The sequence below is a fragment of the Trichechus manatus genome, unplaced genomic scaffold (genome assembly GCF_000243295.1).
Source record: "Trichechus manatus latirostris isolate Lorelei unplaced genomic scaffold, TriManLat1.0 scaffold00084, whole genome shotgun sequence".
Taxonomy (NCBI): domain Eukaryota; kingdom Metazoa; phylum Chordata; class Mammalia; order Sirenia; family Trichechidae; genus Trichechus; species Trichechus manatus.
In genome coordinates, this window is record NW_004444020.1 from 2,775,932 (window position 1) to 2,793,185 (window position 17,254).

The 17,254-nt window shown below is 36.7% G+C and overlaps 2 protein-coding genes across 4 annotated transcripts in view; one reads left to right on the top strand and one right to left on the bottom strand.

Annotated features, from left to right (window-relative positions):
* The window catches only part of ACAD11 (acyl-CoA dehydrogenase family member 11), a 125,116-nt gene that overhangs the window by 37,081 nt on the left and 70,781 nt on the right, over window positions 1-17,254 (bottom strand). For all 3 annotated transcript variants that reach the window (XM_004381406.2, XM_023735952.1, XM_023735954.1), the window contains one exon: window positions 15,693-15,791. In XM_004381406.2, the coding sequence (XP_004381463.1) occupies window positions 15,693-15,791 (99 nt within the window). The remainder of the gene's footprint in view (window positions 1-15,692; window positions 15,792-17,254) is intronic.
* On the top strand, window positions 12,867-15,643 carry ACKR4 (atypical chemokine receptor 4). Its single transcript, XM_023735959.1, has one exon. The coding sequence runs from the start codon at window positions 13,497-13,499 to the stop codon at window positions 14,547-14,549; it is 1,053 nt and encodes a 350-aa protein (XP_023591727.1). The 5' UTR covers window positions 12,867-13,496; the 3' UTR covers window positions 14,550-15,643.

The following is a 17,254-nucleotide window of genomic DNA, read 5'->3' on the forward strand; positions in this document are numbered from 1 at the left end:
GGTAATAGAAGAAATCAGAGATGGAATCAAAAAATTCCTAGAATCAAAAGAGAATGAAAACACATCATACCAAAACCTTTGGGACACAGAAAAGGCAGTCCTCAGAGGACAATTTATAGCAATAGATGCACACATCAAAAAAGAAGGGACAAAATCAAAACATTAACTACAGAACTCGAACAAATAGAAAGAGAACATCAAAATATAATCATATAAAAAGCAGAATTAGAAATCGTAAAGCTCTAAAATTTTAAAACCAATAAAACTAAGAGCTTAAAATTCTGAACCCCTCAATTATACTGTAGTATAAATTACACATGTAATGTAAAATACAGTTAAGATTAAAATGCAATTGTTTTTAAACCATGGCTTCTAATTTGGGTTTCTTCGAATTTAATGGAATCCATGTTTTAATCATTTCTGAAAGGACCATGCTCCTTTGTACTAAAAAGAACAGATCACTCATTCATATATTTCATAATTTTTAAAAACATCAGATATCATACTCTTGATGGTGAGTCCACTTAACTATCTTCATTTATTGAAAAGTGTGAATTTCCAAAATTGTGCACGATTATTTTATTTTTACAAGAGTGGGTCCTTCTGATTTTTATGGGTGCTAGTAGGTAAAAATTAATTCCACTAATTAGAGGAGCAATCCAAAGAACATAAGCATGTGGCAGATGGCAATACTTACATTTTATCGTGGCTCTTAGCTGGAATTCTTTAGCTGAAAACCCTGGAAATTTTTTACCCTTGATTGGCCCTGGCTAGGCAATAATATGCAATCATGCTTTAATTTTTAGGTAGAAATTATATAAGCAAAGTCTTTTTTCACAGTGGCTGACTTTTACTTTTTTAACTGGATATTCTTCCACTTGGGGGTGTCTTCAAGGTTTCAGTTATAGGAAGCCTCATCCAGTGCCTAGAGGCCCACAAGCTGAACTACTGAGGCCATATGCCCCACATAACACATTGCCTCTTCATGGGTATACTTCTGAAAATCAAATTAGGATGGTATGATTAGGTATGATGTAATTTGGGGGTTCATTTTCTTTAAAGATCTTTTCTTTCTTTAGTTTCCATCCTGGAAATCAAGAACATTTTAGGTAAATCTTCTAAGGTTTCACTGATCTTAATCCTTTGTTGCTGTTAAGTGCTGCTGAGTCAATTCTGACTAATAGTAGGGACCCCATATGTGCAGAGTAGAACTGCCCCATTGGGTTTTCTTAGCTGCAATCTTTAAGGAAGTAGATTGTCACGTCTTTCTCCCTTGGAGCTGCTAGGTAGGTTTGAATTGCCCATCTTTGGTTAGCAGTTGTGCACTTAACCGTTTGTGCCACCAGGGCTCCTTGATCTTAATCTTACATAACTAAAAACTAGGTTTTATTTTGAAGAATTCAAAACCTCTGCAATTGCCTTCAATCCCTAATTTAAAGTCTCCTTTTTCTAATATTCAGAATATGTAATTTTTCTGATATTTCCCAATAGCACAAGAATTCTTGCCCGGCTCTTTCTGTCATGAAAGTTCCTGCCACAGCTTTAAATGACTGTCCAGTAAATTTCAGGTATCAGGTAAATTTTGAAGAAACTCAAGAAACAAGGCAAATGATTCTTTGATTCTGCCTTGCTCAATCTAATATGGAGAACAGTTCACAGATTCTACAAAATAAAACTTCTAATTAGGCTCCCTTTTGGGGGTCATTAAATAGAAGCATAAAAGTGAATGCATAGGTTGCAAATTCTGAAATATTCTGATTTAACCTGGATGTTTTAGAAAATGGAAAAAACCCCTCACAAATATATCATCTCCTCTTGGCTACAAGCAGAATTTGGCAGGTGGAGCAGATGAAATATCCTTCTTCTAAACGGAATTTTTGTTCTTTTTTATCATTTTAGTTAATGAACAGGATACCAGATGTCATAAATAAAACATATTTGGGGAAATCTGCATAGACCAGAGAACATTCAAACGTGTCACAGGCCTTCTGAATGAAAACAGGTGGCACAGATAAAATAACTTTGTTTTTAATCCAAACTCTGGTATTTCAAACCTGTTCAAGAGCCAGAATTCAGTCAGGCTAAAAATTAGATCTCCACAGCAACTGCTGATGAATTTTAATTTCTTAGACTCTTACAATCACACAGTTATCAAAAAAAATCATTCTATAATAAAAGGAAAGGTAACAGATGGAGAAAAAATATGATGTTAGGTATGGATATGGTCTGTAACAATTAAGAAAGTGACATAAAAATTACATAATATCATGTACAGTTGTTAGTTATCACTGAGTTGGCTCTGACTCATGTTGACCTTACGAGCCCCTCACCACCATCTGTCAGTTTTGTCGTCCTGTGTGGCTTTCATGTTGCTATGATGCTGGAAGCTATGCCACCGGTATTTCAAATACCAGCAGGGTCACCCATGACAGACAGGTTTCAGTGGAGCATCTAGACTATAAGATAGACTAGGAAGAAAGGCCTGGCAATCTACTTACAAAAATTAGCCAATGAAAACTCTATGGTACACAACAGAATACTCTTCGAAGCACAGTTAATCATTCACAAAGTCTCAAGGCTGTTTCTTCTACCACCACGGAATTTCTACAACAAAATACTTAAATGTCATTTGGTCTTAGCTTTAATACTATAACTTCCAATTACAATAAAAAAAAATTATGAGTTAAATCCCATTTTACAATAAAATTTCCACTTGTAAAAAAAAAAAACCCATGTGTTCTCCTGGAACATTTGTTATTTTAATGGGTGAGATACTTTTTGAAATCCACTTAATCCACCTCTAAACCAAAAACCCACTGCCACTGAGTAGATTCTCACTAATAGCGACTCTACAGGACAGAGTAGAACTGTCCATAGGGTTCCCAAGGCTATAAATCTTTACGGAAGCAGACTACCACATCTTTCTCCTGTGGACTGGTTGGTGGGTTCTAACCACCAACATTTAGGTTAGCAGCCAAGGGCTTAACCATTGCTGTACCAAGGCTTCAATCCACCTCGAGGAAGACTTATTATCAAATAATAAATACTCAATAAATGTTACATGCTTTTGTTGTTATTTCTGTCATTATTACAGAGTATGGTTGGACCAAAATAAATTCCAAATAGATCACAGTTGAAAATTAAAAAAAGAAAAACATTTTAAATAATCAAACAAAAAACTAGAAGAAAAAATAATAGTTATCAAATCTTTGAATGGGACATAAATTTTAAACCTTAAAAATGATAAATGAAATTAAAAGAAAAAGATAAATTTATTTAGCTATATAAAACTATTGTATATTAAAAAGGCAAAATTAAAGCAAAAAAATTTGAGAAAATACTTCAGTTATGACAAAATGTATACAATACTTATATCCTTAGAATATAAACAACAAATGAAAATCAGTTTAAAGATCTTCAGAGACAGATGAACAAACAACACAAGTGCAAAAAGAGGAAATAAGAATAATCAGAGAGATTTTTAAAGTGTTTAACCTTACTACTAATCAGATAAATGCAGAGTAAAGCAATAATAAAATTCCACTTTTACCTATTAACTGGCAGAAATAATATTCAACTTTAGTGTATTATTCAGTATTATCATACATGGTGGAGCCCTGGTGGCTCAGTGGTTAAGAGCTTGGCTGCTAACCAAAAGCTCAGCAGCTCAAATCCACCAGCTGCTCCTTGGAAACCCTATGAGGCAGTTCTACTCTGTCCTATAGGGTCACTATGAGTTGGAATCGACTCGACAGCAATGGGCTTTGTATCATACATGGCTGGTAAGGGTGCGGGACTACTGACTGTTATAAGTCATTCAGAAAGCAAAGTGTTAGTCAAACAACGCATTCTAGGGAAACAGGCACTCCCCTACATTATTGGTCGGAGTTCAAAGCGATATCATCCCTATGGAGAGATAAATGACAGACACACAAGATTCTTTATTGCAGCAATTGCTTATATGTGCAAAGAATCAGACATAATCCAAGTGTCCATTAATTGGAGATAGTTTAAATATACTGTGATATGTCCACATAATGGAACCCTACACAACTCTAAAAAGAACAAGGAGGCGTTCCATGAACTGATTTAAAAAAAACAAAACAAAAACAAAAACTCCAGGATATATATTATACCGTGTGAATAGTAAGAACACTATCTTTTGTGTAATAAAAAAAGTGGAAGTTACATATGGTTCGTTGCATTCTTAACATTTCGTAGTAAGATGAGATTGAGTTCAGTTGCCCACAATACCTACAACGATGCTCTCTACAGCATTATCTGTAATAGCAAACTGCTGGAAACAATCTAAATGTCCTATGATAGGACAATAGTAAAGCAAATTATGATAATCCATACAACGAAATAGTACTGAGTCACAAAAAATGTCGTTTATAGTGAGTTTGGAATAACACATGAAAATGCTTAAGCAAAATATGTAAAAAATTCACACAATATGGAATTCAATATGTAATCTGGACACTAAAGAGAAAACATAAGATTATCTAAATAACACTTAATATATATTTTACTATCACTGACATTTTCAGTGATAATGTAGTATACAGTTCAGTCAGATTGCTTTTCAAACCATCTATTACTGAACAAAACGGCATTACAAGAGGAGTGATGAGAAAAGGGTGTCAGGAAAGAGATTATTCAGGAGCAAAGGACATTGCTATGGTAGGATAGGTAAGGGGGAAGACATTTATAGTGGGCAACCAATTGGAATCATAATGACTTGGTTCTTAGGGAAATGAGAAGTGGAAGAGAAATACAGGAAAAGAAGGCACTAAAGAAACAGCAAGTAAATACTTTGAAAAGTTGCTGAAGTCCAGAGACAGCTTTCCCTATCCTTGATGCTAAGTGATTGCTTTTCATATTTTGTCAAGTCTCCTCTATTGTCATAATCTTATCTAGTTCTGTCTAGAGAGAAGAAAAATACAGGAAAAGGTCAGCCAGCAAGCTAGTCTCACCATGATTTATGCATAGGTGGGGCTCCCTATATGCTACCAGAAGAAGCTGAGTCCTGAGATCTATTATGCCCCAAGGGATGGGTATGTGCTTGAATTAGAAAAATGATGTACAAATTCAAATAATATAAAGATTATAGAATCATAACTGATTTACAAGAAGGGAATCCTATTTATAAGAAAGCATGCAGTTATTGAGGGGGGAGTAAACAAAGGAAAGGGATAATTTTAAATGACCATGAAACAGTATCAATCCCAACATTATTTAACAAAATGGAAAAACTAATCTCCAACTTTATATGGAAAGGAAAAAGGCCCCGAATAGCTAAAGCATTATTGAAGAAGAAAAACAAAGAACAAAGGCCTCACACTTCCCGACCTCAGAACTCAGTATACAGCCACGGTAATCAAAACAGCCTGGTACTGGTACAGTGACAGACACATAGACCAATGGAATAGAATTGAGAACCCAGAAGTAAATCCATCCAGCTATGGACAACTGATCTTCGACAAAGGATGGAAGTCCATTCAATGGAGAAGAGATAGCGCTGGCAAAACTGGATATCCATGCGCAGAAAAATGAAACAGGATCCATACCACACCAGGCCTGACTCCAAATGGATCAAAGACCTAAATCTTAAACCTAAAACTATAAAGTTCCTGGAAGATAACATAGGGACAAAGCTAGGAGTCCTAATTTATGGCATAATTACACTACCAAACATAACTAAAGATGCACAAACCACAGAAGATAAACTAGATAACTGGGACCTCCTAAAAATTAAATATCTATGCTCATGAAAAGGCTTCAGCAAATGAGTAAAAAGATAACCTACAGACTAGGAAAAAATTTTTGGCAACAACATATCTGCCAAGGGTCTAATCTCTAAAATATATAGAAAACTTCAATGCCTAACAACAAAAAGACAAACAATTCAATCAAAAAACGGGCAAAGGACATGAACAGACACTTCATTAAAGAGGACATTCAGATGGCTAACAAGCACATGAAGAGACGCTTGCAATCATTAGCCATTAGGAAGATGCAAATCAAAACTACAATGGGATACCATCTCACTCCTGCAAAAATGACACTGATCAAAAAACCAGAAAACAACAAATGCTGGCGAGGTTGTAGGGAGAGTGGAACTCTTATACACTGCAGGTGGGGTTGTAAAATGGTAAAACCACTATGGAAAATGGTATCGTGCTTCTTCAAAAAGCTAGAAATTGAAATACCATATGATCTAGCAATTCCACTCTAGGTATATATCCTAGAGAAATAAGAACAGTGACGCGAATAGACATATGCAAACCCATGTTCACTGCAGCATTATTCACAATAGCAAAAAGATGGAAACAACCTAAATGTCCATCAGTCGAATGGATAAACAAATTGTGGTACATACATAACAATGGAATATTATGCAATGATAGAGAAAAATGATGAATCCGCAAAACATCTCACAACATGGATAAATCTGGAGGACATTATGCTGAGTGAAATAAGTCAATCACCACTTTTATAAAAAGAATAGGTTTACAAACAGAAAGCAACGTTCTTTGATGGTTACCAGGGATAGGAGGGGGAGGAAGGGAGAATTACTTACTAGATAGTAGACACTATCTCATGTTAATTCTGGTGAAGGAAAAGGCAATACACAATATGGAGGAAGTCAGCACAATGTGCCCAAGGTAAATGAAGACCCTGAGAGGTACGCAAGAATAAAAGACAACTAGGGTAAATGCTGTAACATATACAATTCTGCAACAACAGTAACAACAACCAAAAACTAATGAGCGGTTACATAGGTAGATATGTATGCTATATAAGGTGTGAGAGAGTGTATGGAAGGATATGTGTGTGCATATAAGTATAGGTACAGTTGTGGGCATTTGTATGTGCTGCATATATATTCATATATATAATAGAGCACATAGGAGGCACAGTTATGGAAACTTCCTAGACATCTCCAAACACCTCATGCGACTAAGTTACTAGGTTTGAAGGCTCAGGATCATCATCTCGGGAGTCATCTAGTTCAACTGGCATAACATAGTTCATAAAGATAAAGTTCTATATCCTAGAATGGGATAAAACTGTAGAACAAAACTCAATTTCGTAAAAGAGACAAGACTTAACTGGACTGATAGAGACCGGAGGAACCTCCAAGACTATCGCCCTAAGATATTCTTTTAACCTGGAACTGAAACCACTCCTGCAGGTCACCTTTCAGCCAAATAACAGATTGGCCTATAAAACAAACAACACCCATGAGGAACGTGCTCCTTAGAATAATCAGCTTTGAGACCAAATGGGCAATATTTGTCCAAAAGCAAGGAGGGGCAGAGAAATTGGTCAGATAGAAACGGGGAAGGCAGGGTGGAAATGGGGAAAGTGCTGACACATTGCAGGGATAGCAACCAATGTCACAGAACAATTTGTGTATGAATTGTTGAATGGGAAACTAATTTACTGTGTAAACTTTCACCTAAAACACAATAAAATGTTAAAAAACAAAACAGTATCAAGGTCCTACAATTAAAATAGATGCTATCATGGAATAATAAAGATATATAAGAGATAGTAGGATAAAGTAAAAATAGTGTAAGACTGAAGACCTGGATTCAAAATTCTAGCTCCATTGTTAAACTTATATGTCTGTGGAGGATAAGTTACTTAAACATCGATTCATTCATTCATTCATGCATGCATGCATTTAATTAATATTCAGTAAGCTGGTACCATGAGTAAGGCACAAAGCTAAATGTTGGAGATACAACAGGGTACAAGATAGCTACAGAGGGCAGAAATTTTTAAAAAGTAAAAACAGAGTGTGATGGTGCTACAGGAGTACAGAGCAGCACATCTGATCCAGTCTAGCACAGTTAGGGAAGGCTTCCTGGATTAAGTAACGTGAAGGTCAGACGTGAATCCTGAGTAGCAGTTAGGGAGTTTCAGTGGAGTTGGAGGAGTATTCTAGATAGGAGTAGCAGCATGTGCAGAGGTCCGCAAGTCAGTATTGTATGCACATATCATATAGATGGATAAAAGAGATTATGTAATTGCTAATTACAGAGGCTCCAGTTACAGACCAGTCATTAAAGAAGTATAGCAGCAAGGGCAAGTAAAATGGGATATTAACCAAAAGGGTTAGTAGATTCATTTATTAATTAAAATATTTATTGTGTATCTACTATTGGCTGCACACTATTCTAGGCACTTAGGATACATCAGTGAGCAAACAAAGCAAAAGTCCCTACCCTGATGAAGTTTATATTCTAATACAGGGTGAGAAACAATAGACAGCAAGCATAATATAAATGATAAGGCACAGGAGAACATTAACGCTACAGGTAAGGTGCACCAGAAGTACAGAGAGTTGAGGAGTATTGTAAATAGGGTAGTCAGGGATTGCCTCATTGCCGGAGGTGGTGACTGAGCAAACACTTGAAAGAGATGAGGGAGTAAGCCTTGCAAATGTTAAGAGGAAGAACATTCCAGGGAGACAGAAGGGCCAGTGCAAAAGCCCTAAGCAGGATTCACATAAAAGACCAGACTTTACTGGTCTGATAGACACTGGTGGAATCCCCAAGACTATGGCCCTTAGACACCCTTCAGACCTGGAACTGAACCCACTGCTGGAGATCACCTTTCAGTTAAACAATAGACAGGCCTATAAAGTGAACAGTAACACCTGTGGGGAATGTGCTCCTCAGAACAATCAACCATACGAAACCAAAGGGCAGCATTTGCCCAAAAACAAAGTTCAGAAGGCAGGAAGGGGCAGGAAAGATGGGCAAATGGAAATGGGGAACCCAGGGAGGAAGTGGATAGAATGCTGTCACATTGAGAGGATTGCAACTAATGTCACGAAACAAAATGTGTATAAATTGTTGAATGGGACACTAATTTGCTCTGTAAACATACACCCGCACCACAATAAAATGTTAAAAAAAAAAAATCCCTAAGCAGGAATATGCCTGGTATGTTCCAAAACAGCAAGGAGGCTGGTGTGGCAAAACAAACAAGTAAGTAGTACAAAACGTGGTCAGAGAGGCAATGGGGAATGGAGGCAGATTGTGTGGGAACACGTAGGCCACTCTAAGAATTTACTGGAGGCTTGTCTCTTCACTTCCTCCTGCCCCAATGTACAGATCAAGAAGAACAAGAGGGCAGAGAAAAGGAAATACCAAATAGTTTATCTGGGCAGGGATAACATTCAGAGCAGTGTCCTTCAGGAGGCAGCAAGAGACTAGAGCGATAATCAGTCACAGCAAGGGGAAGGGATGCCTCTTTTAGAAGAGGTGTGCTAGAGCCCGCTCAGGAAGACTCATTATGCTTGTCTCTTGGCAACACTGCCTTCAATGATTTCATGCTGGTATCTTGAAATTGGTCATGGTTGGAGTATTTATACCATGGAAGATGGTAAACACCACAAATCCAGGCCTGTGTGTGTGCTAGTTGCTGTTGTTGTTAGTTGCCACTGAGTCGATTCAGACTCATGGCAACCCCATGTGTGTGGAGTAGGACTGCTCCATAGTGTTTTCAATGGCTGATTTTTCAGAAGTAGATCACCAAGCCTTTCTTCTGAGGCACCTCTGGGTGGGTTCAAACTATCAACCTTTCAGCTAGTAGTCAAGGGCTTAACAACTTGCCCCCTACCCTCCACCCCCACCCAGAGACTCCTTTGAGCTAGTTTAGCTGCAAGAAAATGTCTCTTCCTCAGGGTTGTGGATAGTAAGGAGGGGAAGCTGGATGTCCCTTCACACAATATTGAGGGGAAGATGAAGGCTCTAATGACCCCTTTCCTGTGAGTCAAAAAGGTTAGGCCAGTTGCTTAGAGAAAAAAATGGCAGGCATCTGAAATAACTTCTGCAGGTGGAGACTGAGCCTGGCTAGCCTTGCATGAGAAAATAAATAAGGGAACTGACAGGCAAATGAGAAGAGGGCCAAGTTCAAATACACCATGGAGGCCCAAATCTCCATAAATTTCTCTTCTTTCTCTAACTCTCATTTGTTTGGAAGCCAAAGCGGGAAAATTAAACAGTTGTCCCAGACGGAAGGGTTTTGAAGGTTTGTTTGTACGCTGGTCTCTGAAGAAGGTTACAAGAGGACAGGAGAGTTAAAGCCCCTTAGAAAGGCACAGAGAAAGGATCAAGAATAGAGAAGGAACACAATGAAATCAGGAGGAGTCTAATAGTTTAGGTAAAATACTAAATGATATGGCATAAAAAAATATTAAGTTCCACTAATATTGCCTAATGATTGTTGAGAATTTAATCTTTGATAATTCAGTCTTCAAAAAGACAACTTTCTGGGTTAAAATCATTTTTGTTTTCTTTCCTAGACAAAATCGCTTTAGGGAGTATTTCTCTAGAGGTTACCTACAAGTGCTCGTTAGCTGCCTCCACGCCCACTCCCGGGTCTGTCCTTCTTTTGTTTGGCACTTAATGCCTCAGCTGCAGGCACTCTGGCTGCAGTGGAAACTTTGAAAGGTTTGTGATTTTGAAACAAGATGGAATTCTTTCAAATTTGTCTCCTAGCACAAGTAAGTATTTGGATTTGACTCAGTCGGGTGGCTACAAGTAAAAGATCAAGTGCTCACAAGGTTAAATTTCAGGAAAGCCCTCTTGGATACAAGACAAAAACGTGGTGTAAAACGAAAACAAAAGTAGCCTGAGTTAGAAAAGGCATTTGATTTTACTCTCTGCACTCAAGACTGCTGCCTTCTGCCGACTGAAGCAGGTTGGTTCTTTCTTTTCTTCTTTTGACTTGGATGTGATTTTTATACAAATTTTAGACTTTTATACAAAAGCCCAAAGATCTGTATACTTACCTCTGTAGAAGGAGTCTGGATGCCTGAAAGCTTAAATGTTTACAAGTGCAAAAAAGACTTACTTGAAAACAGTTGTGCACTTTAACCTTAAAATGAAAATCTGAACATAGCATGAACAAAATATTATTTTAATACCATTACTTGACTGTAAAACTTTGTTAATGACAAAATCAGCTTTGCTATTATTTTCCTGCTTTATTTGACAAACAACTTTTTTCTTTGTTCTTGTAATAAAGACATTTAAATGTGTTTCTATGTATCTGCCAGAAAGATCATTCCTGCAAATAATTTCCATTCCTACTCTTATTACTCGTATTTTTAAGTAAGATTAATCTTAACTTAAAAATACCCTTTCTTAATATATTATTTGTCCATATTATTCCTGATTATCATATTCAAGATTTCTGATGAGAGAAGAAAAGAACAAAGTTAATATTGTGTTAATAATTGAGGCATAAGAAAATAAAGACCAGGGCGGTCTTACCAGATTTAAACTTTTCAAATAATATTCAGGATAAAAATAGTCACTTAAAATTATCAGCACCTGGTTTTTGCATAAAGAAAGCAGTTCTTCTATGTAGTATCTTCCTCAGGGACCTTCTTTACTCATTCAAAAAGGTTTAGCAAGTGTAAGAACACTCTTTTGAAAATGTACAGTAATTTGGTATACTGTTTTAAAAAACAGTATTTTCAGTATTGATTCTAAAAGAATATTTAAGATTCTTCAAAGAACAAAAATAGTTAAAAGGAAGATAGATTAAAGAAAAAGTGAAAATTCAGCACTATAATAAAAACACTAAAAGTCATTATTATATACATTTTAAAACTTGTGAATTCTGTGCAAGCTATCTAATACTATGGGTGCTAAGAGCTAATCCAGTAAAATAAATTAAGGTTGAGACAGGAAATTCCTGACATATCTCCTATCCATTCTAGGTTATCAACTTTATACCTTCTCGCAAAACGTTCCATTTGACAATATTTACTGAGCATCTAGCATTTGCCAGGCATTCTGTAAGTATTAAGGTTACAAGCGGAAATCAAATAGTTCATACGCACCCTTGGGAAACTTAGAGCCTACAGGGACAAGGTAGTCTGGGAAACACATCTTTTCCATGGGATATGGTCAATTATCTGAGGTGCAGCGATAGCCCTGGATGAGGAAAGACTTTTGGGCAAAGTGACATCCAAGTAGAGTTAAGTAGGAGTTGGCCCTTCAAGGGAAGGGCAAGGAACAGTGTGCCAGATAAAGGGACCAGAATGAGCCATGATGTAGATGTGTGCTGCAGCATAGTGTGTGCCAAGAAACTGCCATCAAATCAGTACTACTGCTGAGTGTGGGGCACAGCACAGGGAGAGGTGGCAGGAGCCATGGCTGGGGCCGCATCAGAGGAAGCCTTGAGTATCACCCTAAGGAACTTAGACTGTGTCTTTCAGGTGAAGAGGGGTCACTGCTGACCTAGGTGGGGGAATGACAATTGGCATTTCAGACATAGGACACTGTGGTGACAATAAGAACAACATTTTTGGAGGAGGCTGTGGGGAGAAGTAAGAACAGAAGGATACCAGTTAGGAAGATATTATAGCAGGCAGGGGAGAAACACTGATGGTTGAAAGTAGGTCAGTGAGAGTGCAGATTAAAAGGAGGAGCAGATTTAAGACCTATTTGGAAGGCAAAATCAGAAGAACTTAGGAACTGATTTCAAAGCAGGGATAAAAAGGAAGATCAAGAATGATGTAGGCTTATGGCTTGGGTGACTAGGGGGCTGACGGTGCTATCAACTAAGAATATACAATAAGTAAGTAGTAACAAGTTTTGGAGGGAAGCTGACTAAAGAAGACTTTGTTTTACAAAAGCTAACTACTGAAATTTAGTATGAATGCTGATATAACTTATTTAACTTATTTTAAATAAATTTATAAGTAAATTATAAAAATTTAAAATAAATTTATTTCAAATAAAATAATTATTTTATTTTATTAGTTTAAAGCAGATGTAATCCATAAGAAATCACAAATATGTTTATGTAAAAATTGTAACTTTTCTGATTCTTTACAGTTGAAATCTGACTATATTTTCATATTTAAAAACTATTTTTAACATAAAAGTCCCCATTAGTTTTAGGGTTTAATGAGTAGGGCAACTCCCTAGGGTATTAGTTTTATCTTCCCTGTGTAAATTCAAGCTCCTGCACAGACTTGTAACCGCAAAATGAATTAATACTGAGGATATACTTTTAAAGTATATCCCACTAAAGAGTTTCAAAGAATGCTGACTTCAGGTTCACATAAGGTATAGCGACAATCTATTTTCCAGTGAAAGAACAAAACGTGCTGGATGAAATATGTTTTATTTCAAGCAGGGCTTTGAACCAGTTAGTTCCAGCTCGAACCCCTGCTGACAATTTGCATTTCTACAAGTTCCCAGGTGATGCTAATGCTATTGGTTAGGGACCGATTCTGTGAACTACTAGTAGAGCAGTGGTTCTCAAAATTTATTATACATAAGAATCACCTGGGGATCTTGTTAAACTGTAGATTCTGATTTAGTATGTCTGGGGTAGAAATGTAAATTCTCAGCAGGGGTTTAAACTGGAACAGACCAGTTTGAAGCCCTACCTTCAAGTCATATTAAAATGAGTTTCTAATAGCCTGAAATATCTTTGCCATCTAGATTGGTACCATGGGTTTGGGACACAACCAGTCAACAGACTACTACTACGAGGAAAATGAAGTGAACGGCACTCATGACTACAGTCAGTATGAAGTGATCTGTATAAAAGAAGAGGTCAGAAAATTTGCCAAAGTATTCCTGCCTGCCTTCTTCACCATAGCTTTCATCATTGGACTTGCAGGCAATTCCATAGTAGTGGCTATTTATGCCTATTACAAGAAACAGAGAACCAAAACAGATGTGTACATCCTGAACTTGGCTGTGGCAGATTTACTCCTACTATTCACTCTGCCTTTTTGGGCAGTTAGTGCAGTTCATGGGTGGGTTTTAGGGAAAACGATGTGCAAAGTAACTTCAGCCTTGTACACAGTAAACTTTGTCTCTGGAATGCAGTTTCTGGCTTGTATCAGCATAGACAGGTATTTAGCAGTAACTAAAGCCCCAAGTCAATCAGGAGTGGGGAGACCAGGCTGGATCATCTGCTCCTGTGTCTGGATGGCTGCCATTTTGCTGAGTATACCCCAGCTGGTTTTTAATACAGTAAATGACAATGCTAGGTGCATTCCCATCTTTCCACACCACTTAGGGACATCAGTGAAAGCAGCGATTCAAATGCTGGAAATCTGCATAGGGTTTGTCGTGCCCTTTCTTATTATGGGAGTCTGCTCCTTTATCACGGCAAGGATACTCATCAAGACACCAAACATTAAAAAATCTAGGCCCCTCAAAGTTCTGCTTACAGTGGTTGTAGTGTTCATTGTCACTCAGCTGCCTTATAATACTGTCAAGTTCTGCCAAGCCATAGACATCATCTACTCCCTGATTACCGACTGCGAGATGAGCAAACGCATGGATGTTGCCATCCAAGTCACAGAGAGCATCGCACTTTTCCACAGCTGCCTCAACCCAATCCTCTATGTTTTCATGGGAGCCTCTTTTAAAAACTATATTACGAAAGTGGCCAAGACATATGGGTACTGGAGAAGACAGAAACAGAATGTGGAGGAGATTCCTTTCGACTCTGAAGGTCCCACAGAGCCAACCAGTACTTTCAGCATTTAAATGTAAAACTGCTCTGTCTCCTGCTTCGCTACACATGATTGATACTTCTCCCTCAGATAAAACATCTGCATTATTCTGAAATACAAATCTTAACCACTGTGGTTACAACTTATAACAAAGAACGGGCAGGGGTGGAAGGGTGGTGAGAGTAGAAGCAGAGAAGTGGAAATATGATAATGTACTAACATGAAAATTAAACAATAGAGGAAAATATTAATAACAGGGATACATAAATAAAAACACTAGGCTACAGGCTAGGCCATCTAAAACAGATGAAGAGACCTATGTTAAGGGGCATTTATAACTTTAATTATCTAAATTTTAATATAACTATTTCTCTGCATTATTTTAGTACTTAAATAACTACATAGTAAAAATTAATCTTTTTTTCAGTTGCTTAATCTGTGATTCCCTAAAATCCCAGAAAGAATAATAAACACCAACAAAAATATACACAATAAGCTTTTTCTGGTCTTTTTGATACATCCTGGCAAATTTCTAAAGATATAGTCTGTTTCCATGGTATCATCTTTGTTTAGTAATAATTACTTACCCTGATGTTAGCTTTATCATTTATATGATAGACTCAATCCTCAGAATAATCATGTTTATCGAAGTTCTAATTTTTGTAACATCGTAAAGCTCTCATCCGTTTATGTGAATCTATTATTGAGTGCTAACTAAACAATATATTAGCCTATGTATAAAGCTTCTTATTTTTCCTTTAAATATTTGTATTTTTAAGCAATGAAAATATTACAGTAAACTATTTTTAATAATGGGTACAACCAATCTTTTTAAGAACAATGAACTATAAATTCTTATAGTCCATGTACTATGTCCCTATTAAAATTAAATTTTGATAGAAATTACATTGATCGAAAATAGTACATATTAATATGAATTTGATCTCACATACTGTAAAAAAATCCAAAAAGATGTGTTTTCTGCTTTTAAAATAAAGATCACCTAATCAAGATGTTATTTTAAAATTACTTTTCTAAATTTGAAAATGCTTTCAAAGGTAGAATTTAAAGAATTGTGATCATGAAACTTATCACTGTGCATCATAACATTATTCTAGCATAGCACCTGGTACAAAGAATAAATCTGTTGAGTGAAAAAATTATTCTGAACACTCACCACTGCTCCACCACTTCTTGCCATTAATTACATAGCTATTGCCATCTCGCTGGATGCTACATTCAATATTGGTGGCATCACTTGAAGCTACACCAGGCTCTATAAATAAGCAAAGGCTGAATTTACCAGCAGGTAACTATCATCAGTTTGCAAAAGAGACTTGGATAAGAGAATGTGAACTCTTTGAGAACAGAGGCATTCATGTCTTTTTCATCTTCCTATCCTTCCCCCATTCCATCCTGATCCTCCATGACCTACACATAGTAGGTATTCAATAAACGTGCATTGAAAGAACGAAGTATTCTAAATCTATTCTCCTGAATGGTGTTCTCAGCTTCCTCGTTGATATGACTTAGGATATAAGTCACTCAATTCTTTCTCCAATCATCAAAAGTAGATAAAAATCATTCTTCTCTACTTTCCACAATGGAAATTTGTACTAGATATTGGCAAGCCAGACTTCCTCACTATATACTTTACTATCTTAAATAATTTCTGTGTCTTGCAAATTTCATCTGAAATTCTTTCACTAATATATATACTTTGCATTCTTTAAAGCCTGCTCAGCACTCACCATCTTCAAAAGAAAGTTTGCCACAGGACACCTTAAATGACTGTTGTCCTGCATGGCATTTCAGCACTTACAAGCTAGCTCTAGATCACAGTAAGCCACACTTGTTAATATGTTGCTCTTTTAATTGGTCTTTCAGATATTTAATGTGTTCTACGTCTATTTCTAAAACTGGAGACCCAGTTCTTTGAGAAAGGGGCTGCGTACTTATTTTATAGTCCCTAGTTAGTGCTTTGTAGATAACGTATCATACTGTAGATACTCAATAAATGCCTCTTACTGACTTAAATGGAGACCAGCTGTGCTATTCAAAAAGCCAATGCAATATCATAGAGGACAGTAAATTTGGCTATTATTGCAAACACTTAAAAATTATGGCCAGGGGCTGATGGAAATGTTCTGTATCTCGATTGTAGTGGTGGTTAAAGGGGTGTATACATTTACGAGATTTACCTGTAGAGCCAATATGGGTGCATTTACTGTATGTAAATTATACCTCACAAAAGCTGATTTTTAAAAGAAAAAGAAATATATATGGCCAGATAAAATTCAGTCCAGGTCTTCAAACTGGTTCGTTTCAGTTCGAACCCCTGCTGAGAATTTGCATTTCCATCTCAGATATACTGAATCAGAATTTACATCTTAACAAGATCCCCAGGTGATTTTCATGTATAGTAAATTCTGAGAACCACTTCTCTACTAACCAACAGTATTAGCAGCGTAGACTTGTAGAAATGCAAATTCTCAGAAAAGGTTTGAACCAGAACAGACAGGTTCAAGCCCTGATTCAGTCTAATTCTAAACTCAACTATGAAACAATGACTCTGCCCTTTGAAGAGTTCTTAATTGTACAAATGGTATTAAATCAGTTTTATTAACATATTCTTAGTTTTATTTTCCCACATGATTATAATTTGAGTCATGTATCCAACACTGGTGAAAGTTCTATTTGTGTGGGTTTGTTTTGTAAGTATAAATATAAAACTATTAC

Bases quoted from the DNA above. Each gene is read 5' to 3' on its own strand.
- ACKR4 (XM_023735959.1), top strand. From the start codon at position 13,497: ATGGGTTTGGGACACAACCAGTCAACAGACTACTACTACGAGGAAAAT.